General features: G+C 52.8%; 1 protein-coding gene across 1 annotated transcript; it reads left to right on the forward strand.

The window, feature by feature from the left end:
- Positions 1 to 14,177: 14,177 nt before the first annotated feature.
- Positions 14,178 to 14,965, forward strand: LOC133748905 (metallothionein-2A). The gene is made up of 3 exons (XM_062178001.1): positions 14,178 to 14,285; positions 14,521 to 14,586; positions 14,745 to 14,965. The coding sequence occupies exons 1-3, from the start codon at positions 14,255 to 14,257 to the stop codon at positions 14,834 to 14,836; spliced, it is 189 nt and encodes a 62-aa protein (XP_062033985.1). The 5' UTR covers positions 14,178 to 14,254; the 3' UTR covers positions 14,837 to 14,965.
- Positions 14,966 to 27,720: the final 12,755 nt, after the last annotated feature.

Here is a 27,720-nt window from a genome sequence, read left to right on the forward strand (position 1 = left end):
ATTTCTGTCCTCACCAAGGATGCGCTCGCCCGCGTCGCTGCCCCCTCCGCCGCCGCCCCCTCCTCTGAGTCTTGCAGCATTAACCCTTCCGGTGCTGTCTCCTGCACTAGGTGGTTCCTGCACCTGCGAAGACTCCTGCAAGTGCCAGGGATGCAAATGCACCTCCTGCAAGAAAAGTGAGTGTGGGGACCCTGCCGCCCCCAGCCCCGGCTGCTCTCGCGGCCGCGTCTGGCCACCCAGAAAACTCGGGGACCCCTAGATCCCCAATCCCATTGCTTGGGGATCCCGCTGGGACACAACCCTCCCTGGGCAGAGCTTAAAATACAGATGCCTGAGCCCCAGGCCCAGAGATGGCTTTAGTAGGCATGGAGAGAGATGTCTGTGGAAATTGCCAACAGCTGGGATTGAGAACTGCTACCGGGCCCAACCCCATCCCCTTAAAACCTCCAGGGAGCCATCAGTGAGGCTGGGAGTCAGTTCGGGACTTCTGGTCCTCTCTCCTCTTTAGCCCTGGGGGTCCCCTCAGTTTGGCCTCACTAAACCCCCCCATCCGGCAGCAGTGTGACGTGCGCAGGGCGGGAAGTGAAAGGAGCACTGTGTTTTTCCTTTTGTAAGGCTAGGCACTTCCCCTTGAGTGTCCTGGGCCCCCCTCCAAGTTGCTTTCTCCTGAAGACCTAGCACTCTCCCAGCTGAGCCCAAGTTCACCATCCCCAACACTCACCAAAGGGGCTATGGGCTAGTCCCGGCTACCCCTCACCCCCTGCTAACCCAACATGCAGCTGTCACACCACAGATGCTGAGTCAAACCTGGGTGAGCGAGCACACAAGGGGGCAGCCGCTACCCCTGGAAGAACCAGGATGATGCCCTCCTAGCCGTGGAACCCCCTCCCTCCTTCCCCTCCTCTTTGATGGGGATAGATGGGGGGAGTATCAGACTGGGCACCTCCCATTTTATCTGCAGGCTGCTGCTCCTGCTGCCCTGCGGAGTGTGAGAAATGCGCCAAGGACTGTGTGTGCAAAGGTGGAGAGGGGGCTGAGGCGGAGAAGTGCAGCTGCTGCCAGTGAGGACGTGCCCCTGGCGAGGGGTGTGTGTAAATAGTGCCCATGCCCCCTCGGCCTGTGGCGAGGCATGGCTCTGTGTCCCCCGGCCCTGCTGGCCCCTGGCAAGTGACAATAAATCCCGTAAACCACATGAGCCAAGGACTGGTCTCTTCTTTTTTGTTTATTTTTAATACTGAAATGCGGAAAGAGAAACAGAGAGCGAGCGAGTAAGCTCCCATTGGTTGGTTCACCCTCCAAATGTCTCACGATAGCAGGAGCCTGGAACTCAATCCATCTCCCACTTGGGTGGCAGGGGCCCAACTACTTGAAGCACCTGCTGCCTCCCAGGAGCTGCAGTAGCAGGAAGCTGGAATGGGGAGCAGCCCAGGGACTCAAACCCAGGCTCTCTGATATGGGATGTGGGTGTCACACACTGTGTCTGCTGTAACAGACACCAACCCTGGTCTCTTGTTAAGGAGGGGAAGGATGTGGAGGGGTGGGGAGTCTGCTAGAAACCCCGAGTCTTGGCCACTGGCTTGCTTGGGGCTCCAGTGGAGCCGGGGGACAGAGTACATTCTCCCCACTGGCAGACAGCACTTGATCCTCCTGCTACATCAAGCTCAGATCTCGGGGGGGGGGGGGGGGGGGAGAAGGGAGGCCGGCCCAGTGTAGGTTGGGCTCCCCAGTCTCCTAGCCTAACTTTATTCATCTGGACAGTGGGGTTAGGGGGACTGAATACCGGACCCTAACCCCAAGGGCTTGTGATGTCTGGAATTTTCTAATTGTCCCTACAAAGCTGCCCGTTTTGGGGAAGCATGGGAGGAGAGTGGAGGGGCCCAGGGCTTGTCTTGGCAAACCGCCAGCTGCGTTTCCAAGGCCACCTCCCTGAATAGCCTCTTTTCATATCTTCTCATTTGGCCCTTTCTCTCTAGCCCTTTCTTCAAGAGGAAGTAGGGTAATCAGAGTCTTTATCCGCGGTGGCTGTGGCCAATTCTTGATGAAAGGGAGCTCTCGGACCTACCTGGGACAGCTGAGAAGGGAGAAATAGAATCCTGGGAGAATTGTCCCAGGAAGAGGACGCAGGGCTGTAAACACGTCAGCTTCCATCCAAGTCAGCTTTTCAAGACATTCAAAAGCTCACCACGATTTTTTTTTTTTTAAGCTTACAGTCTGAATTTAGAAGAGGGAGTGTTAGGAAAGCCAAACCACCTTTGAAATGGACAACAAAAGGGGCCTGCTCCAATCTGCTAGCACTGCTTATTCCAAAACTCTAGGAAGTGGTGTAGGCGCAGGAATAGCTCCGGTGGGCACAGAGGAGACGCCAAAACCCAGGCCCCTGTGGAGCTGGAAGAGATGATCGAATCAACGGGGAAAGATACACTTGTCAGAAAAGAGTGTTACAACAGTTGGCCACCCCTTCGCAAATGATGTAAAATAATTTTTTAAAGATTTATTTATTATTTGAATGTCAGAGTTATGGAGTGAGAGAGGGAGGCAGACAGAGAGATCTTCCATCCCCTAGTTCACTCCCCAGATGGCTGCAACAGCTGGAGCTGGGCCAGGCCAAAACCAGAAACCAGGAGCTTCTTCTGGGTCTCCCACACGGGTGCCGGGGCCCAAACACTTGGGCCATCTTCCACTGCTGTCCCAGGCACATTACAGGGAGCTGGATTAGAAGTGGAGCAGCCAAGAATCGAACTGGCACCCATATGGGATACCAGTGCTTCAGATGGAGGCTTCACCAGCTACACCACAGTGCCAGACCCAACAAGTAAACTTCAATGGACTTAAGCTGAGAAGCAAAATCCAAGCTAGAAAGGAACTTGGAAGATGGAAAACAGGAAAATGGGTAGTACTTTGGGGTGGAAATCAAAGATTGGCATATCTGAGAGTACCTTGTATTCCGTCCTTTTAAGTACAGATTGTACTTGAGACCTACAAGTCCGGGAGATCGGTGTGACTATGACAGGCGTTCTACAGACAGGGCTGCAGGGTTTAGGGTAATTGGTGTGAGGTCACACAGCTAGAATGTACTCAGGTCACTAGCTGTCTGACTCAAGTCTAGGCCCTTAAACTTAACCATGTGAGTTTTCTCATTTCAGATTCTCCTTGCGTTTAAAAAACATCCAAAGAAAACTTCACAACCATTAGAATGGCTGGTACCAAAAGGACAGAAAGTAGGGAGTGTTGGCAAGGATATGGAAAAATTGGAGCTCTCGTGTATTTCTGGTAGGAATGTAAAATGGTACAGCTGCTGTGGACAACGGTATGTTGGTTCCCCAAATGATAATATCATCCAGCAATTCTACTTCTAGGGGATACCCAAGAGAATTGAAAACATGGTCTCCAAGAGGTTTTTGAATATTCAGGTTTACAGCAGCATTCACAATAGGCAAAAGGTGGAAGCAACCCAAGTGTCCATTGACAGATGAGTGGATAAACAAAAGGTGGGCTATATTTATGACAGAGTATTAGTCTACCTTTAAAAGCAATGACGTGGTGACATACGCAACATGGGTGAAACTTGAGAACACTCTACTAAGTAAAAGAAACCAGTCAAAAAAGACCAACACCATATGATTGTTTATACGAGGTACCTAGAGTAGTCATATTTATAGAGATAGATAATGATTAGATTGGGGGTTACCAGGGCTGGGGCAGAGGGGAAGCAGGGAGTTGTGTAATGGCAAAAGAGTTTCCATTTTGCAAGGGGAAAAGAGTTCTGGAGACTGATCACACAACAATCTGAGTGTGTTAACATTGCTGATGTGTACATTTAAAATGGTTAAGGTGGTAAATTTATTGACTATTGGCCGGCGCCGCGGCTCAACAGGCTAATCCTCCGCCTTGCGGCGCCGGCACACCGGGTTCTAGTGCCGGTCGGGACACCGATCCTGTCCCGGTTGCCCCTCTTCCAGGCCAGCTCTCTGCTGTGGCCAGGGAGTGCAGTGGAGGATGGCCCAAGTGTTTGGGCCCTGCACCCGCATGGGAGACCAGGAGAAGCACCTGGCTCCTGCCATCGGAGCAGCGCGGTGCGCCGGTCGCAGCGCGCCTACTGCGGCGGCCATTGGAGGGTGAACCAACAGCAAAAGGAAGACCTTTCTCTCTGTCTCTCTCTCACTCACTGTCCACTCTGCCTGTCAAAAAAAAAAAAAATTATTGACTATCAGGTACTAAGTTATAGTTAGGAGAAGGAAGTTCTGGGTTTCTATTATACAGTAGGGTGACCATAGCTATAAATGTACTGTGTATTTCTCTCTCCAAAAAAAAAAAAAGAAAACTCAGAAGATGGCTCTTGAATGTTTTCCCCATAACCAAATGTTCAATGTTTCAGGAGATGAATATGTTCTCCCTGACTGGGCATCACAGTGTATACATCCATCAAAACATCACAGGGTATCTCATAAATATGTATAATTTTTATGTTAAAATTTTTTAAAAGATGTCAAATTTTGTGTTATGTGACTTTTACTACAATTTAGAAAATAAAGCTAAATACCAATTAAAAATAGTTGCTTGGCCGGCGCCATGGCTCAACAGGCTAATCCTCCACCTAGCGGGCCGGCACACCGGGTTCTAGTCCTAGTCGGGGCGCCGGATTCTGTCCCGGTTGCCCCTCTTCCAGGCCAGCTCTCTGCTATGGCCCGGGAGTGCAGTGGAGGATGGCCCAGGTCCTTGGGCCCTGCACCCCATGGGAGACCAGGAGAAGCACCTGGCTCCTGTCTTCGGATCAGCGCAGTGCGCCGGCCGCAGCAGCCATTGGAGGGTGAACCAACGGCAAAGGAAGACCTTTCTCTGTCTCTCTCTCTCTCACCGTCCACTCTGCCTGTCAAAAAAAAAAAAAATAAAATAGTTGCTATGGACTGAATTGTGTTCCGCCGAAGCCTTAACCTCGAATGTGATTCAGAGATGAGACCTACGATGACTTAATTAAGGTTAAATGAGATCGTAAGAGTGGGGTTCTGATAAGATGGGGTTTGTTTCCTTGTAAGAAACACCAGAGCGCTCACCCTCTCTCCATGTGCACTCAAGAGGGGACCACAATGTTCACAAGAACGCAGCCTGGCCTACAAGCCAGGTGCGGAGCTCTCTCCAGAAACTGAACTTTTAGCACCTTATCATGGACTTCCAGCCTCCAGAACTGCAAGAAAATTAATTTCTGTTGTCCAAAGACCCTTGTATGATTTCTGTTATGGGGACTCACCCACCCCAACACAGATGACATAGGGTCAGTGTCTGTAATATACGAAGAATTCCAAGGCAGGAGTCTGGCACAGTGGTAAGCTGCTGCTTGGGACATCTCCTAGCCACCTGTAGGCTTGGGTCCCAGCCCCGATCCCCGGGGCAGGCGTGTGGCATGACCACTTGGAATACCCACATCTCTTACTGCAATGCTAGGTTTCTGTCCCAGCTCTGCTTCGGATCCAGCTTCCTGCTGATGCGCACCTGGGAGGTAGCAGGTGATGTCCCACGTTCTTGGGTCCCTGCCACCCACAGGGGAGACCTGGACAGAGTTTCTGGCTCCTGGCTTTGGCCTGGCCCAGCCCTGGCTGTTGTGGCCATTTGGGGAATGAAACAGCAGATAGAAGATTCCTCTCTCTCTCTCTGCCTTTCAGATAAAAGGAAACTCAGTAAATTCCCAAAATGAATTCCTGTAAATCAATAAGAAATGGACAACTCAAAAATTATACAAAAGATATAAATAAGGAATTCATGGAAAAATAAACTTGAAAGACCAGAGAACAAGCAAAATAATTGTCAATCTCATTTCTAGCAAGGAAATGCAAAATTAAAACATTTTCCTCATCCATTCAGCAAAAGCCTAAAAGAGTGTTGTTTTCAAAGATTGATTTATTTATCTATTTATTTATTTGAAAGGCAGAGTTACATAAAGAGAGGGAGAAGCAGAGAAAGAGAGATCTTTCATCCACTGGTTCACTCCCCAAATGGCTGCCAGGCCATGCCTAGGCCTAGGCCGTGCCAGGCCAAAGCCAGGAGCCAGGAGCTTCTTCATGGTCTCCCACGTGGGTGCAGGGGCCCAAGCACTGGACTCTGCTGCTTTTCCAGGCCATTGGCAGGGAGCTTGATCAGAAGTGGAGCAGCTGGGACTTGAACCAGTGCCTATATATGGGATAATGGTGTCACAGGCGGTTGCTTAACCCATTAAGCCACAGCGCTGGCCCCAAGATCATGGTTGTTTTTAAATTAAGAGTGAAGGGTGCCTGCGCCGTGGCTCAACAGGCTAATCCTCCGCCTAGTGGCGCCAGCACACGGGGTTCTAGTCCCGGTCGGGGTGCCGGATTCTGTCCCGGTTGCTCCTCTTCCAGGCCAGCTCTCTGCTATGGCCCGGGAGTGCAGTGAGGATGGCCCAAGTGCTTGGGCCCTGCACCCGCATGGGAGACCAGGAGAAGCACCTGGCTCCTGGCTTCGGATCAGCGTGATGCGCTGGCCGTGGCTGCCATTGGAGGGTGAACCAACGGCAAAGGAAGACCTTTCTCTCTGTCTCTCTCTCACTGTCCACTCTGCCTGTCAAAAAAGAGTGAAGGGTAGGGGAACATGCCCTGCTAGAGGGTAAATCGGTACAGCACCTTGGAGGGCACTTTAACAGCAGTTACCCGAGTTTAGCATACGCATACCTTCAACCCAAGAGGGTCAGTGTAGCGCTCTGTGTGAGCACGAGACTTGAGACAAGTTGGATATCCTCGGCGGGGAAGTCGTCTCAAAATCCTAACGAGCACTTTTCAAAGCGTGTGGTAAGGTTGTGGGCCTGCAATGGAAAGACCTCTGCAACTTGTCATTGAGTGAACAGGATCCACGCCGTGGCCAGTACGTAGAGTGTAGAGCTAACTATGTAGAAGAGGGTGTCACCCGACAGAGAGACAGGGACAAAGCAGGGAAGACGTGCCAGGTTTTACCATTCCTGTTTTATTGGCTTTTACTTTTCTGTGAGTGAACTCTACGACGTACCTTTTCTTCACTCAGCAGTCTGTCCTGGAGATCTGCCTGTTAGATCAAGGTACGGAGAGGCAGAGGAAGAGAGAGAGGTCTTCCCTCCACTGACTCACTTCCCAATTGGTCGCAACTGGAGCTGGGCTGCAACAGCCTAGGCCATGCCAGGCCAAAGCCAGGAACCAGGAGCTTCTTCCAGGTCTCCCACACAGGTACAGTGCCAAGGACTGGTCCCAGGGGGCGCAGGGAAAGAAGTGGCGTCTGCTCTCCAAGGAGCTCACAGACCAGCAGGGAGGATGAGCCCACGGCAAGAACCTCCCAGTGGATGCTGCTGCACAGAAGGAAGCTTACAGACCGTGGTACCCAGGAGCTCCTCGCTCAACAGAAGGGGAGACCAAGGCTCAGGGAGGGTGGGGAGGTACAGATCAGAGTCGGGTGGCTTTCAGAAGGGAAAGACCCCATCAGATTGGAAGCTCAGGGAAGGCTCCTTGGAGGAGGAGGCATCTGAATTGGGTTTGGGAGAGTGTAAGAGGGAGCAAACACTTGGAATGTGTTTTTGGAGAAAGGTGTGAGATGTCAGTCTGATTCTAGGGCAGAGGTCAGGACTTGGGGACAGGTAAGACCGAGAAGGGAAGTTGAGGCCAGATAGGTGTGGCTGCGGGGGTTTAGTGTCTCCCTGAATCCAGGCTGTCCAAGCTGACTCCCCAAAAGGCAGGCCTCACCCTTCAGGGAGGCTCCGCCCCAGCTGTGCGCAGGATTCGGTTTTCCCCATTCATCTGCGTTATCAAGCATCCGCCCCAAGCCATGTACCAGGGCCAGGACAGCAGGTGCAATGGATGCAGGCGTGGCCTCGCAGGGAGACACGGACTCAACAAATCCCCAACAGCAGCAGCAGCTGGGAAAGGCCGTGGGGCCGAGGGGCTAAGCACGTGGGCTCTGAGTTCCACGGCCCCGTCTGGCCCTTTACAAGGAGTGTCAGTGTCTCCCTCTGTGGAGTGTGGACAGTAACAGTCCCGTCTTTAGGGCTGCCAGAAGGGTTGCGTGCACCTGGCCCGAGCTGGGGGCTGAGGTTGGTGCTGGCGGCTTGCAGCGCGGCCGTAACCGTGATGGAATATGTGCTATAGAGCAGGGGCCATAGTGCATTTGCTGGTGACAAAAGGACTCAGCAGGTCTCGAGGTTCAGGAAGGCCTTTCTGAAGAAATGGCCTCAAAACTGAGTCCCAGTAGGTGAAGGGCAGAGAGGAGCAGAAAGAATATTCCAGACACGATTGAGCAGCACATGCCAGAAGACAGACAACGTGCTTGGGCTTCACCCCCATGCCAGGGCTCTGCAGAAGGCCGGTCGTCCCCAGCCCCAGGGATGCCCTGGCGCAACCTCTTCCCTGGAGTGTGGGCTGGGCCCAGTGACTTCCACCAGTGACAGGTGTCACCCGTGGTCACGGCACCACAGCCGTGACTTCTCAACTGGAAAAATGTCTTTGACAGTAACGGAAATTTAAAATGTTATCTCAAAAATGAAAGACAGAAGAGAAAGAAAGAAGGAAACAAAAGGAGAGAAGGAAGGAAGGAGGAAGGGAGGGAGGGAAGGTGGACAGAGGGTGGGAGGGAATGTCATCATATTCTTAGAATTGTTACCTACGAACCCTACTGAATCTGTCAAAAATTAACTAAAAATTAAAAAATTAAAAATTGAAGATGGGGGCAGGTATTTGGTGCTATGGTTAAGACACTTGTGTTCCTTATCAGAGTGCCTGGGTTCGAATCCTGGCTCCACTCCCAGTTCCAAATATCTGCTAGTGCTCACCCCGTGAGGCAGCAGGAGATGGGTCATATAGTTGGGTCCCTGGCACTCAAGTAGGAAATGCAAATGGAGGTATGGGTTCCAGCTTTTGCTTGGCCCAGCCCTGGCTGTTGTGGGCATTTGGGGCAATGAACTGGTCAATGGAAGATCTCTGTGTCTCTGTCTCTCTGTATGCCTTGCAAGTGAATAAAAATAAATGAAAGTTTTTAAAAAGAAAAGTTTCTTTTCAAACAATTTGGAAAAAGAATTTTCTTTTGCTTTTGTTTCATCAGTTTTATTGCTCCTAGATCCAGAACTCATTATATACATCTTTCAAAACCATGAGAAATTAGAACAGTTTATGTCAGCTCTGATTGCATTAATACTTGACATAGGAAGCCCTTTTAGAAATATGTTTTCTTATAACAATACTTTCATAAAGAAAATAAGTCTCTACATCTTACAGCAAGTCCTATGCAGCTTCTTTTCCCCATCAGCCATCATTTCAGGTTCTATTACAGCAAGCTGATCAGATTCAGCAAAACAAATGACACCCTGCTGCTTCCTCTGTGCCCCAATAGTACTGAGCCTGTTACAGTTCTTCAGCTTCCTTTTCTGATCCTTCCCGACTTGAAAGAATTCACATATTCAGGCTAGAAGAAGTCGACACGATTCCTCTAAGTAGAACTGGTGTTGGGTTATTGGTGAACAATCATCTCATGTCCAACAGTTCTACATCTGGGGCACCAAGCCCTTAAATTCCTAATAGCACCGCAAAAATGGAATGAAAATGGGAGGAAGTCTGCCTTGTGGGACAATGTAAGAGAACTGGAAGAATGAAGACTTAGCAAGAGGATTTCGTCTATATACAAACAATCTTCTAGAATCAAAATTTTCATCCGTGTTAACTGTAGGTTAGCAATAGTAGAATCTTTCTTATGTTATAAAATGAAAATTCCCCGTTCTGTTCCAGTCCCTCTGTGGCAGGGCAGAAGAAAGGAAAGCATTCTGGCCTGAGCTGTTACCATTTTTCCCATTTGGGGACCATGCAATAGAGATCTCATTTCTTGGATACCTCTCAAATAAACTGTTATCATTAAGAACGAATGAATAAAAGACTATAGTTTCTGTTTTGTTTGCATTCTTTTACAAGTATTTTTAAAATTCATGTATTTCCACTTTTTTATTTGAAAGGCAGAGAGATATCTTCCACCCACTGGTTCACTCCCTAGAGCCCCAAAACCACAGGGCTGGGCCCAACCAAAAACAGGATCCTGCAACTTCATCGGGGTCTCCCCGTGGATGACATGGATCCAAGTACTTGAACCATCGTCTGTGCCCATTAGCAGGAAAGCAGATCAAAAGGGGAGCAGTGGAAACTCCAACCAGGCACTCTGAGATGAGATGATGGGGGGACACACTTACCCCATATGGTGACGTACCCCCTGTGGCACATGCCTGACCTTTGCCCTTTTGTTGGCTCCCTCTGGCCTCTGCCTTGAGATGGTCTACGGGGAGGCCCATGGCAAGCAGCAGAGGGAGGCCTGCAGCCAACAGCTTATGAGGAACTGAAGCCTCAAAACAATTGCCTAGAAGGAGCAAACTCCTTCCGATGGCCACGCAAGGGAGCCTGGAGGCAGATCAGTCAGGCGCCTGTCCACCCTTGAGCTCTCCGCTTGTTTACAGCCTGGGGGACAAAGTGAGCAAAAGGGCCCAGCTAAGCCTTGTCTGACTCCCGACCCACACAAACAATGAGATAATGTACATGTGTTGTCTTCAACTGCTAAGCTGTTAGGTAACTGGTCAGGCAGCAATAGATAACTCTATGCCCATAATGAAGGCAGGGTTGGTAGAAGAAGGAACTGAGATTAGTAGCTAGCTCTGTGGCGTAGTGGGTAAAGCTGCTGCCTGCAGTGCCAGCATCCCATATGAGCACCGGTTTGAGTCCTGGCTGCTCCACTTCTGATCCAGCTCTCTGCTATGGCCTGGGAAAGAACCCATGTGGGAGGAGCTCCTGGCTCCTGGCTTCAGATAGGCGCAGCTCTGGCCGTGGCAGCCATCTGGAGAGTGAACCAGCGGATGGAAGACCTCTCTCTCTCTCTCTGTTTCTGGCTCTGCCTCTCTGTAACTCTGCCTTCAAATAAATAAATAAATCTTTAAAAAAAAAAAAAAACTGAGATTGGACAGATGGCACAGGGGACCGCGGATCACGTTTCCTGGGGAAGGTGGCACCTACCAGCTTCCTATCCCCCAATGCCAGCAGGAGGTCTCTAGAGCTGTGGCTCACAGGAAACCATCTCCCCAGGGGGTCTTTTCACTTGTGACCAGCTCTAATTACAAAAAAGGTTTTTCTTTAGAAAAAAAAAAAAAATGGGAGGGCTGGCCTTGTGGCGAAGTGGGCTAAGCCTGTGATGCTGGCATCCTAGACAAGTGTTGGTAAATCCAGGGCCCGAGTTGTGGTTCTGCAAGTTAAGCCGCCGCTTGCAATGGCAGATTCCCATATAGGAGCCCTGGTTTGAGTCCTGGCTGCTCTGCCTTAGATCCAACTCCCTGCTAATGCACCTGGGAAGGCAGCGGTAGCTGGCCCAAGTTCAGCCCTTGCTATCCACATGGGAGACCCAGATGGAGCTCCTGCCTCCTGGCTCTGGTCTTGTCCAGCCCTAGCCATTGGAGCTATTTCAAGAGTGAACCAATGGATGAACCATATCCGTCTCCCTCTGTCTCTCTGTTTCTCTCTCTGACTCTGCCTTCCAAATAAGTAAATTTAAAAAAAAATCTTTTTAGAAAATGAAAATATTTTTTAAAAAGCAGCCAGGGGTTTGGTCTCTGGCGTGCTGCACACTTACACAAAAGCCACCACACAAAAATCTTCACGCTTCCCCTCCGGCTCCCGGTCCACCGCACTGCCAGACACAGGAGATCTCGGCTCTAAACTCAGAGAACGCTTGAACGTGACCCTTGAATTCCATTTGACGGATGGATAAACAGGCTGGGAGAGGCCTGGGGACTCAGCCAAACGCCCCGGGGGACACTGGGCGAGTGCACGCTGCAGTGACCACTAGAACTGAGCCCTCCTGACAGTTCACCTCCCCGCCCCACTTGGCATCTCTAACTTGAGTGAGCACAGAAATTCCAGGGTGGTGAAACAGTTTTTTACTTTCATTTTGTAATCGGCCCGAACACAAGGTTGAGGGCTGGGGAAGAGGGGAGCAGGGTGGGAGCTCAGACTCATGAATTCATTGCACAAATATTTAGTTAGTGCCGACTGCAAACTTGGCCCTGTGCTGAGGGCTGGAGGCTCAGTTTGTGTGTAACAGGGTAGGTGACAACCGCTCCCCGCAGTAAGTAAGGAGGGGCCCAAGAACCACACAAGTTCATGCGTGTCACAGCCATGGGGAGTTCTGGGAAGGATCAGGACGGAATGTGTACTAGATGTTCCACGGGCATCCTCCCGAGTCAGGACAGGCTCCCCGGAGGAAGTGACCCTGGCACTGACTAGGAAAGCCTTTCCACCGGGTCTTGCAGGAAGTGCTGCCCCCGCCCACCACTTCACTGACCCCCACCACCGGGAAGATTCCGGTAAGCCTGCCCTGACTCCTCGGATGACACACTGGGCATTCCAAGGGTGAGCTCAGTGTATTGCACACACAAGCCAGGAAGCGGGATGTGCCCCCCACCCCTCGAACTCTGGACACCACCTGGACTCTTCCCCTCACCATCCACTGGGGAAGAAACCTCCGGAGGGGTTTTCTCTTCCAAATGTTCCAGAACAGTGCCAATTTCCCAGCCGGCTCCTCCCTCCTCCCCCTGCCTGGCAAACACCTCACTCTCAGGCCCAAGGCCATGGCTCCCAGACTCCACACTGGGTCTCTTCCTCCCTGAGGTGACCTTCCATCCGTCCTGTGTTTTTTCCCCATTCAGCAGAGGGGTAGCCCCCAGGAATGTCACCTTAGGTCTTCCTGATCTTTCTTCTCCCTGGCTGGTGATGGCTACCTTTAGAGGGCTTTCCCATCTACCGGGGCCTCTGATTTCAACCTCTTACTAGCTCTGTGGCCTTGGATAAGTTACCTAACCTCTCTGGACTCTATTCCGTCTCCTTTAAAATATGAATAATGGGGGCTGGCATTAAGGCATAGAGGGTTAGGCTACCACTTGATGCCAGCATCCCTCATCGGAGTGCCAGTTTAAGTCCCGGCTGCTCCACTTCTGATCCAGCTCTCTGCTCACGCGCCTGGGAAAGCAGCAGATGATGGCACTCCTGCCACCCAAGTAGGAGACCCTGATGGAGTTCCAGGCGCCTGGCTTCATCCTAGCCTGGCCCTGCTGTAGTGGCTATTTAGGGAGCGAACCAGTGGGTAGCAGATTGTGTGTGTGTGTGTGTCTCCCTCTTTCTCTCATTTTGCCTTTAGAATAAACAATTTCTTTAAAGAAGACATCCTTTATGAAATTAAATAATTAAAAATAGGGGCTGGCACTATAGCACAGCGGGTTAACGCCCTGGCCTGGGGCACTGGCATCCCATATGGGCGCCAGTTCAAGACCTGGCTGCTCCACTTCTGATCCAGCTCTCTGCTGTGGCCTGGGAAAGCAGTGGAGGATGGCCCAAGTTCTTGGGCCCTTGCACCTGCATGGGAGACCTGGAAGAGGCTCCTGGCTCCTGGCTTCGGATCAGCACAGCTACGGCTATTGCGGCCATTTGGGGAGTGAAACAGTGGATGAAAGACCTCTCTTGCTCTCTGCCTCTCCTCCCTCTGTGTAACTCTGACTTTCAAATAAATAAATAAGCAAATAAATCTTTTTAAATATATATATATAAGAAATAAAATAAAAAATAATTAAAAATAATGGATAGTCCTTATCTGTTTGTTACAGGATTAAATGAGATCTGGTACATAACATGCTTACTACAGCATATATTGGTTACATCCAGTGGCTATGTCATTAATAGGTACAATGGCTATGTCAATATACAATGCAGACACCATAAATAAATGCCCATTGTTAAATATCATGCCACCCAATTAAGCTTTGATAGGTACAAAGGATTTGTTATAACCTGGCCACACTTTCTAAAGATTTTTCGTGCAAACTAGATCCCTAAGAACCCCTTTCACCGGCTGGGAAACACTCGGGTTCAGGTACAGGTCACCCAGCAGGGGAGCTGGGCACCTGGCCAGGGCAGGGGGCATCGGTGTTTGGCGCCCGGCCCCGCTGTGCTGTGTCCTCCTCTGCACCCCGCCTGGGTACAAGACGGCCTGGGGGGCGCACGAGGGGCGGCCCTTGTGCACTGCCCGGTGCGCACGGCGCGGGGGCCGCGAGTGACTCAGTGCGGGGCGTGTGCAGGCGGCGCCCGGCCCAGGAGGGGCTTTTGCACTCGCCCGGCTCTTTGCCGCTATAAAAGCAGCGAACGGCGCGCTCTTCTCCACCACGCCTCCTGCAGGTCCTAGCGAACTCCTCTGCGGCTGCCCACCGCTTCGGCTCGCGATGGATCCCAACTGCTCCTGCGCCGCCGCGGGTAAGGGGTCTGGGCCGGCGCACCGGACGCAGCGATCTGACGCCTCTTTCTCTAATCACTGAGTACTAATTGCCTCTTCCCCTAGCGTTTCGGTATTCTCTTTCTACTTTAGATTACTCGAAACCTCCTTGTACCAATGAGGAGACCTGAGTTAGTGGCTTGCTCAAGTTTCCCACGACTCGGTTGGGGAACCCAGGAACTCGGGACCACTCTCACCTCTGCTTTCTCTTCGCAGGTGACTCCTGCACCTGCGCCAACTCCTGCACGTGCAAGGCGTGCAAATGCACCTCCTGCAAGAAGAGTAAGTGGATCGGCTCATCTCTTCCACCCCTGCTGCCCCACCCCGTCCCTAGTCTTCTGCACCATCCTCCAGAGCACTGGGGCAGCTGCACGAGCCCTGTGCTCCTGGAGTTCGCTCCTCCCCAGCGCTCATCTCTGCCGCTTCCTCTCCTTCCCCAGGCTGCTGCTCCTGCTGCCCGCCGGGCTGCGCCAAGTGTGCCCAGGGCTGCATCTGCAAAGGGGCATCGGACAAGTGCAGCTGCTGCGCCTGACGCCCCCAGAGCCCGGCTCCCAGATGTAAATAGCGCGACGTGGAGAAGCCACCACCTGCAATCCTGACCTGTTTGCCACATTCCTTTTGGTATAAAATATATGAATGACAATAAAAGTCATTAACTTTATTCTGACTCCGGTGTCCTCTGTATGCCTTGGTTGGAACTAAGGGACTTAGTGCTCATCTGGGCTGCGGTGGGAACTGGGCTTTGAGTGCAGAGACCTGGGCTGAAGACTGGAACGTTAGCTGGCCTTCAGGTCGGTCACCTTACTGAGCTTGTCTGCCCTACAAAGCAAGACCACCAGGCCACATCGTGGCTGGGGTGAGGTGGGGGTGGGAGGACACACGCGGGATCTAGTGCTAATGGCACAGAAACTTTGTGAAATGGCAGAGAGGTAGAGAGACTGGACCTGGTGGAAGCCAGGAGCCAGGAACTCCATCCAAGTCCCCCATGTGGATGCAGGGGCCTAAGGACTTGGGCCATCTTCCACGGCTTTCCCAGGTACCTTAGGAGGGAGCTGGTTTGGAAGTGCAACAGCCTGGACTCCAACCAGTGCTCAGATACGGGATGCCGGCGTTGCAAGCGGTGGCTTAATAGGCTGTACACAGCACCTGCCCGGCACAGAAATCCCTCAGTCCCTCATTTTCATCCTCGGACTCTCCTGCCCAACTTCATTTCCTTATTGGATTTGGACTGGAAAATGGCTACAGGGGGTGGGGCCCACTCCTTTGTCGTTTGAATTTGCCTGGGGCTCTCAAACACTGAAGGAACGCTTTTTTGTTTCCTATCCATTGCAACCCTAAAACCTAAAAAAGTATATAAAATAATTTTGATCACAGAGATAAAATCAAGGGAAAACAATACAAAATTTTTTTTTTCTGGGCTGGCACTGTGGTGTAGTAGGCTAAGCCTTGGCCTGCATCAGCAGCACCCCAAATGTGTGCCGGTTTGTATGCCGGCTGCTCCACTTCCGATCCAGCTCCCTGTTAATGAGCCTGGGAAAGCAGTGGAAGATGCCCCAAGTCCTTGGGCCTCTGCACCCAAGTGGGTGCAGGGCTCTTGGCTTCTGGCTTCTGATCGATACACAGCTCCTGTCATTGCAGCCATCTGGGGAGGGAATCAGCAGATGGAAGACCTCTCTCTCTCTCTCTCTCTCTCTCTCTCTCTCTCTGCCTCTCTGTAATTCTGCCTGTCAATTAAATAAATAAATCTTTTTAAAAATTCATTTCTGTAGATTCAACAGGAAAATTTCAGTAAGTGCATGATAAAGAAAATGATAAGAAAAAGCAAAATAAAAAAAAGAAAATGATAGGAAAAATAAAAGAAATATAAACACTACACGTCAGTGCTCGGGTGTGCACTGCAGGTTGGAAACTCGGTCCCACACCTATCTGGCCCATATACCCCACAGGAAGCCAGCGGTTGGTTTATCCAAAGTCATGGGTAGGAAAATCACAGAGCCCTCAGAGCTCCCTGCTTGGCACTGGATTTTTGGGAGCTCTCCCCAAGGTCAAGGTGAAAGCTGACCTTTTTCAAAATCCATTCCTTTGCTGTCTCAAAATACCAAAGTGGCCAGGGATTTGGAGGGAATCCCAGGCTTCTCCTAGATGAAGTGTACGTGTGGTTACTGGGTCCAGATGAGAGGCCTCGCGTCTGCTCGCGCAGGGTTGCCGGTGGATCCTGCAGTCTGGAGGGCGTGGTGTGTTCCTGAGGAAGAAGTGACGCCCTGGGTGCCTTGTAATTAACAGCACTGCTTAGGGCGTCCCTGGTTATTTGTTGGGAAGGTGCTATTTGATGTTCAATCAAAGAAGACAAATGTCTTGGCCCAGAAGTCAGGACCACACTCACCCTCCAGTGTAGAAGGCGTCTGTGCCAGAGGCACGGGGCGGATGCCAGGCAGCTGTGGTGCACACAACTCAGTCCAGCACCCACCAGCTGTGTGACCCGGGCAAGCCGCTCAAACTCTCTGAGCCTCTTTTTCTGGTTTGTAGAAAGATCCCATCTGCATGCAGAGGTTAAATGAGAAGTGGCCTCCCTCCTGGTCAGCACTTATTCATCCTGGTAGGGACAGGCGCTGTGGCATAGCGGGTAAAGCCGCTGCCTGCAGTGCTGGCATCCCATGGGCACCAAGGCTCCACTGCTCCACTTCCGATCCAGCTCCCTGCTAATGGCCTGGGCAGAGCAGCAGAAGATGGCCCAAATATTTGGGCTCCTGCCTCCCATGTGGGAGACCTGGATGAAGTTCCTGGTTCCCGGCTTCGGCTTGGCTCAGCCCTGGCTGTTGTGGCTGCTTGGGGAGTGAAACCAGCAGATGGAAGATCTCTTTCTCCCTCTCTCCCTGTAACCCTTACTTCCAAATAGTTAAATAAATCTTTAAAACACAAAATCAGCGGTGATTAGGATCATTCTGTCCACACGGAGTTTTGGGGAAAGAATCTGGCCCATAGGCTCTTAGGGAAAGACCTCTCTGTGAAGAATGACTGTGGAATGAGGCAGGGAAGGCACTGGAGCCTGGCTGATCATGTACCCGAGGCAGTAGGGCGACCTCCTCCAGGAAGCCCTCTGTGATAAGACGATGCCATAGCAATAGGCAGATACAAAAGCCTTTGCAGTTCTTCATATCATTCGAACTTCACATGGCATAGGCGGGGGTGGATAAATCGTGTCCTCTTCCAGAGTGACTAACAAGCCAAGGTCACACGGCCTAGGAGTCGGGGTCTGAACCCCCGCTACATCTGGGCTCTAGCCTTAACTGCAGCTGTCAAATGGTGATGTCACTCAATCCTGTTTCTCACAGCTCAGAGCTGGTGGTGCCTTTAAATATTTCCAGTAACACAGTGGTGTTGAGGACAGCCCTAGACCAAAAGAAATCTTTATCCTTAACCTTTTCCTTCCACAAGGAAGGAAGCTGAATAGACTCACACCCAGTGGCACCACTTCCCAGGCCACGACACTGGGCAACGTACTTAAACTACTCCTTACTTCTCCCCTTGGGAAAATGGGTTCATAACAGTATTTCTTTTTATAAAAAAAGATTTATTTGAAAGTCAGAGTTACACAGAGAGGAGAGGCAGAGAGAGAGAGAGAGAGAGAGAGAGAGAGAGAGAGAGAGGTCTTCCATTTGCTGGTTCGCTCCCCAGAGGGCTGCAACGACCGGAGCTGCACCGATCCGAAGTCAGGAGCCAGGAGCTTCTTCCAGGTCTCCCAGGCTGGTGCAGGGGCCCAAGGACTTGGGCCATCTTCTACTGCTTTTCCAGGCCATAGCAGAGAGCTGAATTGGAAGTGGAGCAGCCGGGTCTCAAACCGGCGTCCATATGGGATGCCGGCGCTTCAGGCCAGGGCGTTAACCCACTGCGCCACAGCACTGGCCCCACAGCACTGGCCCCACAGTATTTTCCTTTAAGGTTCTTGTGAGGGCGCCAAAATGAGAGGGCGCCTGGAGACCAACTGCCCTGCGACAGCCAGGAACATCGACAGGGAAATCCCCACCCCACCTCTCCTGGCTTCTCAGACGAGGTCCGCAAACCACAGAAGTGACCCATGCTGGGGGAGCCCTCGCACTGGCAAAACTGCCCTGAGCGGGGCAGACGTGCGGCCTGTCACTCAAGACATCCATTCTGATGCCAGCCTCCCAGACAGCAGTGCGGGGGCTGGTCCCAGCTCCCGACTTCAGTTTCCTGTTACAATGGAGCCGGGCATCCAGGAGGGATAGCTCAAGCAGTTGGGTCGCTGCCGCCCACGTGGGACTCTTAGATCGAGTTCTGGGGCTTCCAGCTTTGGCTGGACCCAGCGAGGCACTTGGAGAGTCAATCAGCACATGCCGTCACACAGCCCCTCCTGCGCCCATGTCCTCTGTCACCCTGTGTTTCTGTGCCTCTCAAATAAACACGAACACACACACACACACACACACGCAGGGGAGGGTGCACAGCGAGGTTTTAGGAGCCCCTGGAGAATTTCATTACCGGAGAATCCATGTGCATGTGCCCATAAATCGTCAGGCCGGGATGGAGGCGCAGCCTCAGGACGCCATGTGCGGGAAGACAGAGGCCCGAGGACTGAACTGGGAGCCTGGACAGGCACTGTGAGGGAGGCAGAGGAGTCACAGGGGCCTGTCCTCCGCACACGACTTTCTGGCTGCACTCTGCTCACGCCATGCAGGGATCTGAGCCCCAGGCTGGCTGGGGTTGCACCAGACTCCAGGAAGGGGAAGCTAAAGACAGCCTAGAGGAGCAGGGTGGGGGGTGGGGGTGGGGGTTGGAGGAGGCCAGGACCCCCTGATGAGTTCTGGAACTCTGGTGGCAAGGGGCGGGAAGGTGGCTGGGAGGGGCTTCCCCCCACACTCCCCACCCCCACCCCCACCCCCACACCCCTACCTCCTCCACTGACCATAAAGGGAGCAGACACCTCCTGGGTTCTAAGGCACCTTCCCCCAGCCCTGTTGCCTTTTTGCCTCTCACCTTGAACTTCACACCCCTATGCACTTGCAACACAGGTAAGGGACCGGCTTTCTGGGCCTTGGGCTCTGTGTTTCTCAGCGGCAGGACAGCTGTCCCTGGGCTTGCCAGAAGAAGCTCACCGGAGGAAGCTCGCCCCACTGTTATTTTTCCTTCTTTCCCCCTGCCCATGCCCCTCATCAGCCTTAGGCATTCCCATCCCCCAACGGCTCCCACTTCAAGGTGGGAGGAGGGGGGCTCCAGGCCTCCTGCTCCTCATCTCCTCACCCCACCGCCAGGGCTGCTGGGCCCATTCCCGGTGCTCTGTGTCTCTGAATTTCCTGAGCTGGCGGGGGGGAATGGGGTGACTGCAGCTTCTGGGTCCCCAGTATAAGATCCTGGCCCCAGGCCACCATCCGTGGACTGGAGCTGGAGCTGGCAGCTTCCTTCCCTGTGGGAAACCACACAGGGTGGGCATGAGCTTCCCAGCAGGTGGGAGGAGAAGGTGGAGCCACACTCCACCTGTTCTGTGTGGGACAGGAGCCCCAGGGTGGGGCCTGCCCAGCGATGGGGACAGAGGACTTTCTCTTCCCTGCAGGTGGTGGCTCCTGCACCTGTGCTGGCGACTGCAAATGCAAGGAGTGCCAGTGCACCTGCTGCGAGTGAGGGGAGTGTGGCGCCCTCTCTGGAGAGCTGGACCTTGGCTCAGGGGAGCAGGGCCCAGAATGCTCTCCGAGCGCCTGGTGCTGGGGAAGGGGCCTCCCCTAGCCCCAGAGTCCGTGTCATTCCCTCTCTGGATCTCTGCCCTGATCTAGCTGAGGTGGGCAGCGTGGCTTTTCTCTTTTGGGACACATAACTCAAAAGTCTCATGCATTGTCTCAGACCAGAGCCCTGCCATGCTGCCTAGGGTGCTGTGGAGCTGGTGGCAGTGCCTGTGTTGGGGCGGGAAGGTGCCTGTTAGGTCTGTTGATTCTCACTGTCCCCTTTCTTTCCCAGGCTGCTGATCCCATCGAGAAAGCCCAGCCCCCTGCTGGCAGCCACGCCCCCTTGTTGTGCCCCTTTTTCTATGAAACACATGACTGTTAATAAAATGCATTGACTTGATTCTGACTCCGGTTTCCTTTGAGGGGTTGGAAAAGGAGTTGGGTGGAGGGGGGCACTGGGCGTGCAGACCCCTGGACTGTGGACTGACCGAGTGCCTCCAGGCGGGCAAGTGGCCTCACTGAGCTTGGTCTTCTGTGCCAGACCTCGTGTGTGGTGTGTGGGGGTAGGGCCACCTCTGTCCTCCGTGTTGATGGCATGGACACTTGCCAGGCCCTCATTGACCCCCTGCCCAATGTCAGATCTTCATCGGGTCTCTGGCATGAAAGTGACCACAGGGTTGGAATCCCACTCCTCACTTTGTTGATTCGTATCAGGGGTTTCTCACTTCTGAAGGAGGAGTCTGTTTTCTATCCATCCTAAGCCTAAACTTCTTCGGTCAATAAAATAATTTAACTACAGAGGTAATGGAACCAAAGAAAAACATCATACAAAATCCATTTTCAAACACTCAACAGGGAAGTTTCAAAAATAAATGAGGAAGCTAAGAATTAAAGATGTGCAAACTTCACCTGAGTTCATCAAGGTCTTCATCACAAACTCCCAACAGCTGGCAGCCCAGCCCCAGGGAGCAGCACACCCTTAGGAACCCAAGGAGAAATTCCACTCAGTTCCTCCTCCCGCACACTTGGCTCGGGCCACCTGTGACACAGGAGGTGCAGGGACATTTTGCATACACGGAACAGTTAGTTTTGTAGCAGGGGACAGCACCTGGGTGCCCTCCAATTCAGCTGAATTGTAGCGCTACCTGGCGACAGGTGTCAGCACTCACAGGTTAGGGCTCAGGCCCCGCACTGTCCTCCCTCCCAGCTTCCCCGCCACAGCCTCAGGGTGTTTCACCTGTGCCTCTGCCCCATCAGCTAGAAGCTGGGATAGCCCCCTCCTTGCTTGAGTCACTTGCTGGAGTGGCTCTCAGGACTTAGGGGCAAGGTAGTTACGGGTGTGGGGCTGCAATCATTCAAAGGCTGTTGGAAAGAACACGGGCCGCGTGGGAGAAGGGCGGAGCTTGGCTGCCCTCTCCTGTCCACAAGTTCCAGACTCTTCCATGTGGTCTGCCCCCTGAGGCTCTCACCTCCACCCTGTGCTTTTGGGTTTCATGGCGACGTGACCGGGAAGGCGAATGCAGCAAGGCCTCTCCGTCCAGGTTCCTCCCTACTCCCCCCTTCTCCGATAGGGCTCTCGTGACCCAGCGTCAGCCAAGGCAGCACAGGGAGTGACTTAGCACTGTCAGCCTGGGGGAGGAGAAATGCTACTTTCTATGGCCTGCCTGAGAGAGATTTCTGAACCAGGAACCTGGATATATATATATAAATCGATAGCTAAATTGACACAGATACAGACCTCATAATTATCACACCAGAGAGTGACTTGGCTCTGAACCTTTGAGGGTTCCTCCAAGATCCGTCTGAATTCCGCTTTCCCATAATTTCCTGTTGTTGCCTATTTTTAAAAAATGTTTTCCTGAAGGGTAGTTACATCTTCAAGGGCCTTACCCTCCTTGCAGACGCCCAGCAGCAGCGCCCCAGGCGCTGGCCCCAAGGGCAGGCCCTGCTGTGACCACACGGAGCAAGGTACTGGAACTTGGGTCGTAGGTGTGCGATTAGCAAGCAGGCTCAGAAACAGTGCTTCCCTCTAGGGTGCAAAAATGAAAGTTTCGTGAGCGCCGCCTCCGGAAAGTGAATATCCCGAGGTTGTTAGTGAATGCAGGATACGCGGATCTCTGAGCGAGGGGGCCCCGGGGGGATGTCCTAAATGTGCCCATGCATCCCTGAGCGTGGAGAACAGACGGAAGAGAACGAGGCACACCGGGAGGAACATGGCCCAGAGCAGGGGACAGGGACTGCCAGGTACGGGGAGGCAAAGGTCACACCAGCAGTCTCCCTGCTCGCTCAGGTCCGGGAACGCGAGCCCAAGGCTGGGGGTGCACACGGACGCCGGGAATGGCGAAGCCGAGGACAGGGAGGGGGAGCCATTGAGGACGAGGTTCCCGGAACACTCGCAGACGGGGATGGCCGGTAACCTTGCTGGAATTTGGAAGAGGCGCCAGGGACAGCACGTACGGGCCGGGCGCAGAGCCCCGCCCCCTCGAGCTGCGTGCGGAAAGCTGTGCGCTCGGCCCTCGAGCGCTCTCGGCGGGGCTGAGCGCAGCGGCGGGGCCGGGGCGGGGCGTGTGCAGCCGGGGCGGGGCGGGCCGGGGCCGGGGCGGGACGTGTGCAGCCGGGGCGGGGCCGAGGCGGGGCGTGTGCAGCCGGGGCGGGGCCGGGGGCGGGGCTTGCAGTCGGGCCTGGGCCGGGGCGGGGCGTGCGCAGCCGGCCTTCCAGGCCGTTCTGAAGTGAGCGCTTCGCCTCTTGGTTTAGGTTCTAGGCTCACTTCTGTTCGAAATGCACCTGAACTGCTCCTGTGCCGCTGGTGAAGGACGCCATGTTTCTGCTCCTTACGATCCCCGTTTCGCGGCCGTAGGAGGGGGGATGGCTTCGCGAGTTCCGGCTGAGCCGACTCCCCTAGGTGGTAGTTCTAGTGCTTTTCCTCTTGCCTCCGCCCTCCCGGTGCCTCCCAGGTCAGAGTTGAGGGTGTTCAGGCCCATAACCAGCCCCCCGCCCCGGTCCACGTCAGCTAGGTGGTTGGGGGCCGCCAGGCTGAGCCCTCGGCCCCGGTGCTGTATCCAGCGTTGCAGGGGACCGTGCCCCTTCGGGATTAAAGACATGCAGCCCTCCGTGGCCTTTTGGTGGGAGGCAGAGTGGAGTGAGTGCCTTCTGCCCTGGCTGCGGCATTGGCCCGGGCAGGGAGGGTACGGACCCGGTGCAGGGTCCCCTGCGTCACGCCCTTTGCTCGCTGTCTTCTCCGCACAGCACAGGTGACTCCCGCCCCTGTGCCTGCAAAGACGGCAGATTCACCTCCCGCAGGAAGAGTGACTGTGGGGCCTTCCCTGGGGAGCGGCCGACTGGCCAGGGGCCAGGGAATAGCCATCCCAAGGCCAGAGCACGGGCGCCGCTGCTGACCAGCCTGTCCACATCCCTCACCCCACCCTGACCCGATTCAGCACAAGAGCAGCAGGAGCTTTCGAGATGCTTGGTTGCCAACCTCATTTCTAGAATGGGGAAACTGAGGCCCAGAGAATGCCCCAGCCAGTCAAGCACCACGCTGATACTTCAGAAATTTCCACACTTGATGTATGGCACCAGAGCCTCTCTATGTCGCCACCAGGCCCTGTCGCTGCCTCTCCGGTCTTTTTGCTCTGACCTTGGCTCAGGCGGGGCTGGGCAGCTTTTTCATAGGAAAACCCCCACCCCAAAGACCCACCAGCTGTCTCCTGGCACAGCGTGCCAACTGTAAGTCAGGGTCCCCAGCGCTGGGTGCAGCCTGTACCAGGCCTGCTCTTGGGGCAGGGAGGTGCCAGTGCAGTCAGTTCTGATCTCTCCCTCTCCCCTTTTCCCCCAGAGTGCTGCTGCTGCCCCTCTGGCTGTGCCAAGTGTGCCCAGGGCTGCATCTGCTGCGCCTGATGGCCCCAGATGCAAACAGAGTGCGAGGCACAAACCTGTTGGTTTGTTTTATTTTTTTAAGATCATACAATCCTGACCCTTTTTACATACTCCTTTTTCTATGCAATGTAACATGAAAATAAAAGTTGTGAATTTTATTCTGCCTCAGATTTCCTTTGTGTGCCTTAGACATAAGGGGAGCCATGTCCAACAGCAGCAGTAGGGATTAGACTGGGAGCCCAAGGACCGGGCTGCTGGAGCCACACCTGAGCCCCCTTCACACTGAGTGCCCGAGGGTGGCCAGATTACCTGCCTGAGCTTCTGTTTCCGAATGCTTTGAAGGGGACAGGGACAGGCAGACATAGGCTCCCCTGTGTTCTCACTTCACGTGTTCACAGCAGAGAAATTTCTCAGTCTCATCCTCCAGGCGCCCTGCCACGTGTCAGTCCCTGTTGGATGTTAGGCTTTTTTTTTTTTTTTTTTTTTTTTTTTTTTTTTTTAAGATTTATTTATTTGAAAGAGTTAGAGAAAGGGAGAGACAGATCTTCCATCTGCTGGTTCACTCCCCGAATGGCCACAAATGGCCACAATAGGCCCATTTGAAGCAAGGAGACAGGAAGTTCTGGGTCTCCCACATGGGTGCAAGGGCTCGTGTACTTGGGCCCTCCTCTGCTGCTTTGCCAAACACATTAGCAGGGGCTGGATCGGAAGAGGAGCTGCAGGGACTCAAACTGGTGCCACAGCTCTGGCCCCAAGATGTTAGGCTTTTAAGAGGCCCAGGATGGAATCCCAACCCCTGTCTGCTTGTATATGACACAGAACTATGTAAACACCCAGCAGCAACGGAACAGGTGTTACTGCAGTGTCACAGTCCTACATTTTGATAAGATACAATACATTATCTAAGACAAAACCTTACAATACACAGGCTGTTTTATACACAGGCTCATTTCAGTAAAATTAAGAACAACGTAATGTAGAAAATGTGGAAATGCAAGCACTACACACTTGTGCTAGGGTGTGCATGGCAAACGAAGTATGCAGACGTGCTCCAGGGTGTGGACCACACCCACTGAGCAGCACTGGTCTGGGGTCCCCCAAGGAACCATGTGTCTTAGTTTCTTGTGATGGACAGGTCACAATGCCTGAGCGGCATTATCTACTCTGAATCTTTGGAAGTTCTCCCCTTGATTAGCTCCACCTTCAAATTCAAGCCCCAGCAGGTGACGGGGGATGTGAAGGGAGTTACCTAGCCTTATCCCCGCAAGATAATGTGTAGATAAAAACTGGTTCCAGATGAAGCGCTTTGTTTCTTCCGATGCATTGTGGAGGGTGCGGTGGGTCTGCCAGGAAGGAGCAAAGCCAGAAGCCACAGGCACCTGGTAATTAACAGCGGCAGGTAGCTTCTCGGCTTACGTAGTCAAGGAACTGATATGATGTTGAAGAGGATGGCAAGGCTCAGGCCAAGGAGTCAGAGCCACTTTGGCCTGCAGGTGCCCTGTGTAGAGAGGGTTTCAGAAGGCAGGCAGTGCCAAGTGCATGGCTGTGGCAGGCACACAGCCCTGGCTTACGGCACAGTTCACCACTTCAGCTGTGTGATGAAGACGGCTCACTCACCCTCTCTGAGCTTCCGGTTCCTCATTTGTAGAACAAAGATTATGTTTCTAGGTAGTGGGTAAATTGGCAGTGGCCCAGCTCCCGGCTAAGGCTGAATAAGCAGTGGTGGTTGTGGCTTTGGGTCCACATGGACTTTTTCATGGCAGAATTCTGTTAGTTCCCATCAAGCCCCTTGGAAAGGCCCCTCTGTGGGATACACTGCTACAGACTGGAGGCTGGGGATAGGTTAGGACTCTGCTGATCTGGTTCCAAGAGCCTGTGGGTGATCTCATGACAAACCCTGTAACATAAGACTGCCAATGCGCTTTCCCCACAACTTCCTGTCACTTGATCTTCACAGGAAACAGTGAGACAATGAAATGTGTGTGGGGCGGTGAGATGATGCCATCTTCCAGAGGAGTTAAGCAACCAGCCTGTGACACACAGCTTGGAAGTGAAAGTGTGAATGAACTTATGCTACAACTGTCCTCCTGTGCTGACCTCAGCCCCCGATCCTGACGTCACTGGATGCCAGCCCTGCCTCTCCCAGTTCAGAGCCAGGAGGGCCCTTGGTTCATTAGTCCTGCTGTGTCCCTGACTTGAGAGACACACACGGAAGCCCAACGAGGTCACGGTCTGCGGAGATACCTGCCTGCTGGCTCAGTGGTCTTCCCCCTGCTGCCCCTGTGCCAGAGTTCAAGGTCAAGGACTTTCCCATGACAGGGTGATGTGGGGTGAAGGGTGAGGGCGTGACACTGCAGTCACTCATCTTAGCAGTGTCATGCCTGGCTCTGTCTCCTCCCACAAAAGGGGTATCATAATAGAGTCTGTCTGAAGGACTACGAGCGCTAATACATGTAACGAACTGAGACTGGCTCCTGGCAAGTGATAAGGTGTCTATTATATATCTTTTAAAGATTTATTTATTTATTGTCTGAAAAGCAGAGAGTTATAGAAAGAGACACACAGAGAGATCTTCCATCCACTGGTCACTCCGCAAATGACTGGAATGGCAGAGCCTGAGCCAGCCCAAAGCCAGGAGGCAGGAACTCCATCCTTATCTCCCATGAGGGTGGCAGGGACTCAAGCACCTGAGACACCCTCTGCCGCCTTCCCGGCTGCACTAGCAGGGAGCTGGATCGGAAGTGGAGCAGCCGGGCCTCAAATAGGTGCTCATATGGAATGCTGGCATTGTTCCAAGATCTATTATATTTTGACATTATTTTATTGTCTTTCTTCATAGCATAGGAGACGTTTTTACTTCAGAGAAATAAGGCAGACCTGGTGTTTTCACTGTCTGATGTCCTTGTTGTCAACCAGGTGAGTATGTGGTCTGTGGCCCAGACAGAGCCTCTACACAGAGATCCGGGTTGCATGATAAAGGGATGGGCAAGACAGTTCATGTTCTGACAGATGCCGAGGGTGCCGGCCACTTCTGTTATAAAACACGCCGTTAGCACAGGCATTTGGTTTAGATGCCCCGGGATGCCTGCGTCCCATATCAGAGTGCCTGGGTGCAAGTCTCAGCTCCACTTCTGTTTCCAGCTTCCTGCTATCCACATGGGAAAGTCACATAGAGTTCAAGGCTTCTGGCTTCTGGCTTCTGCCTGGCCCAGCCCTGCTTGTTGTGGGCATTTGGGGAGTGAACTAGTGGACAGAAGATCTCTTTCTGTCTATCTCTGTCTCTGTCTCCGTCTCTGTGTGTCTCTCTGCCTTTGAAATAGAAAAATAACTAAAAATAAAGAAAGCAAGCCTGGTGGTCAATTTTAAAGATGCACTATTATTTACTTTTTTAAAAAGATTCCTATTTCCTTAAAGACCTTCACACAAAAAGCACACTCTCTGTCACCACTGCACATAAGGATCCATCTACATCCCGGATATAGAAAGTAGAAACTGATCTATCCCTTCTGTGTCACTCTTGTTGCTCCCGACAGGCCTCCAGGATTGCTCCTGGTTTAAAGGTTCCAGCAGCAGGGAGGTGTTGCAGACAGAGGGAGGCAGAGGCCTCTCCTAGCCTGTGAAACTGACCGGATTCAGGGGCAGCAGGGCTGCTTTCTAGCTCTGGGACTGGACTAGCCGCTCAAACTTGTGCTGTAGATGTCCAGTTACTAAGAATTTCTACCTAGTATGTCCCTTTGGGGTTGTGAAGGTTCAAAGATGGAAAGTGATAAAACAGGGGGTGGCGTAGATTAATGCCATGTAATGGAAATAGTTTATTATTTATTTATTTGAGAGGGAGAGGGAGAGGGGGAGGGGGAGGGAGAGG

The sequence above is a fragment of the Lepus europaeus genome, chromosome 19 (genome assembly GCF_033115175.1).
Source record: "Lepus europaeus isolate LE1 chromosome 19, mLepTim1.pri, whole genome shotgun sequence".
Taxonomy (NCBI): domain Eukaryota; kingdom Metazoa; phylum Chordata; class Mammalia; order Lagomorpha; family Leporidae; genus Lepus; species Lepus europaeus.

Coding starts and splice junctions, on each gene's coding strand:
- LOC133748905 (XM_062178001.1), top strand. CDS start 14,255: ATGGATCCCAACTGCTCCTGCGCCGCCGCGG. Junction 14,286..14,520: donor CTGCTCCTGCGCCGCCGCGG/GTAAGGGGTCTG, acceptor TTCTCTTCGCAG/GTGACTCCTGCACCTGCGCC. Junction 14,587..14,744: donor ATGCACCTCCTGCAAGAAGA/GTAAGTGGATCG, acceptor CTCCTTCCCCAG/GCTGCTGCTCCTGCTGCCCG.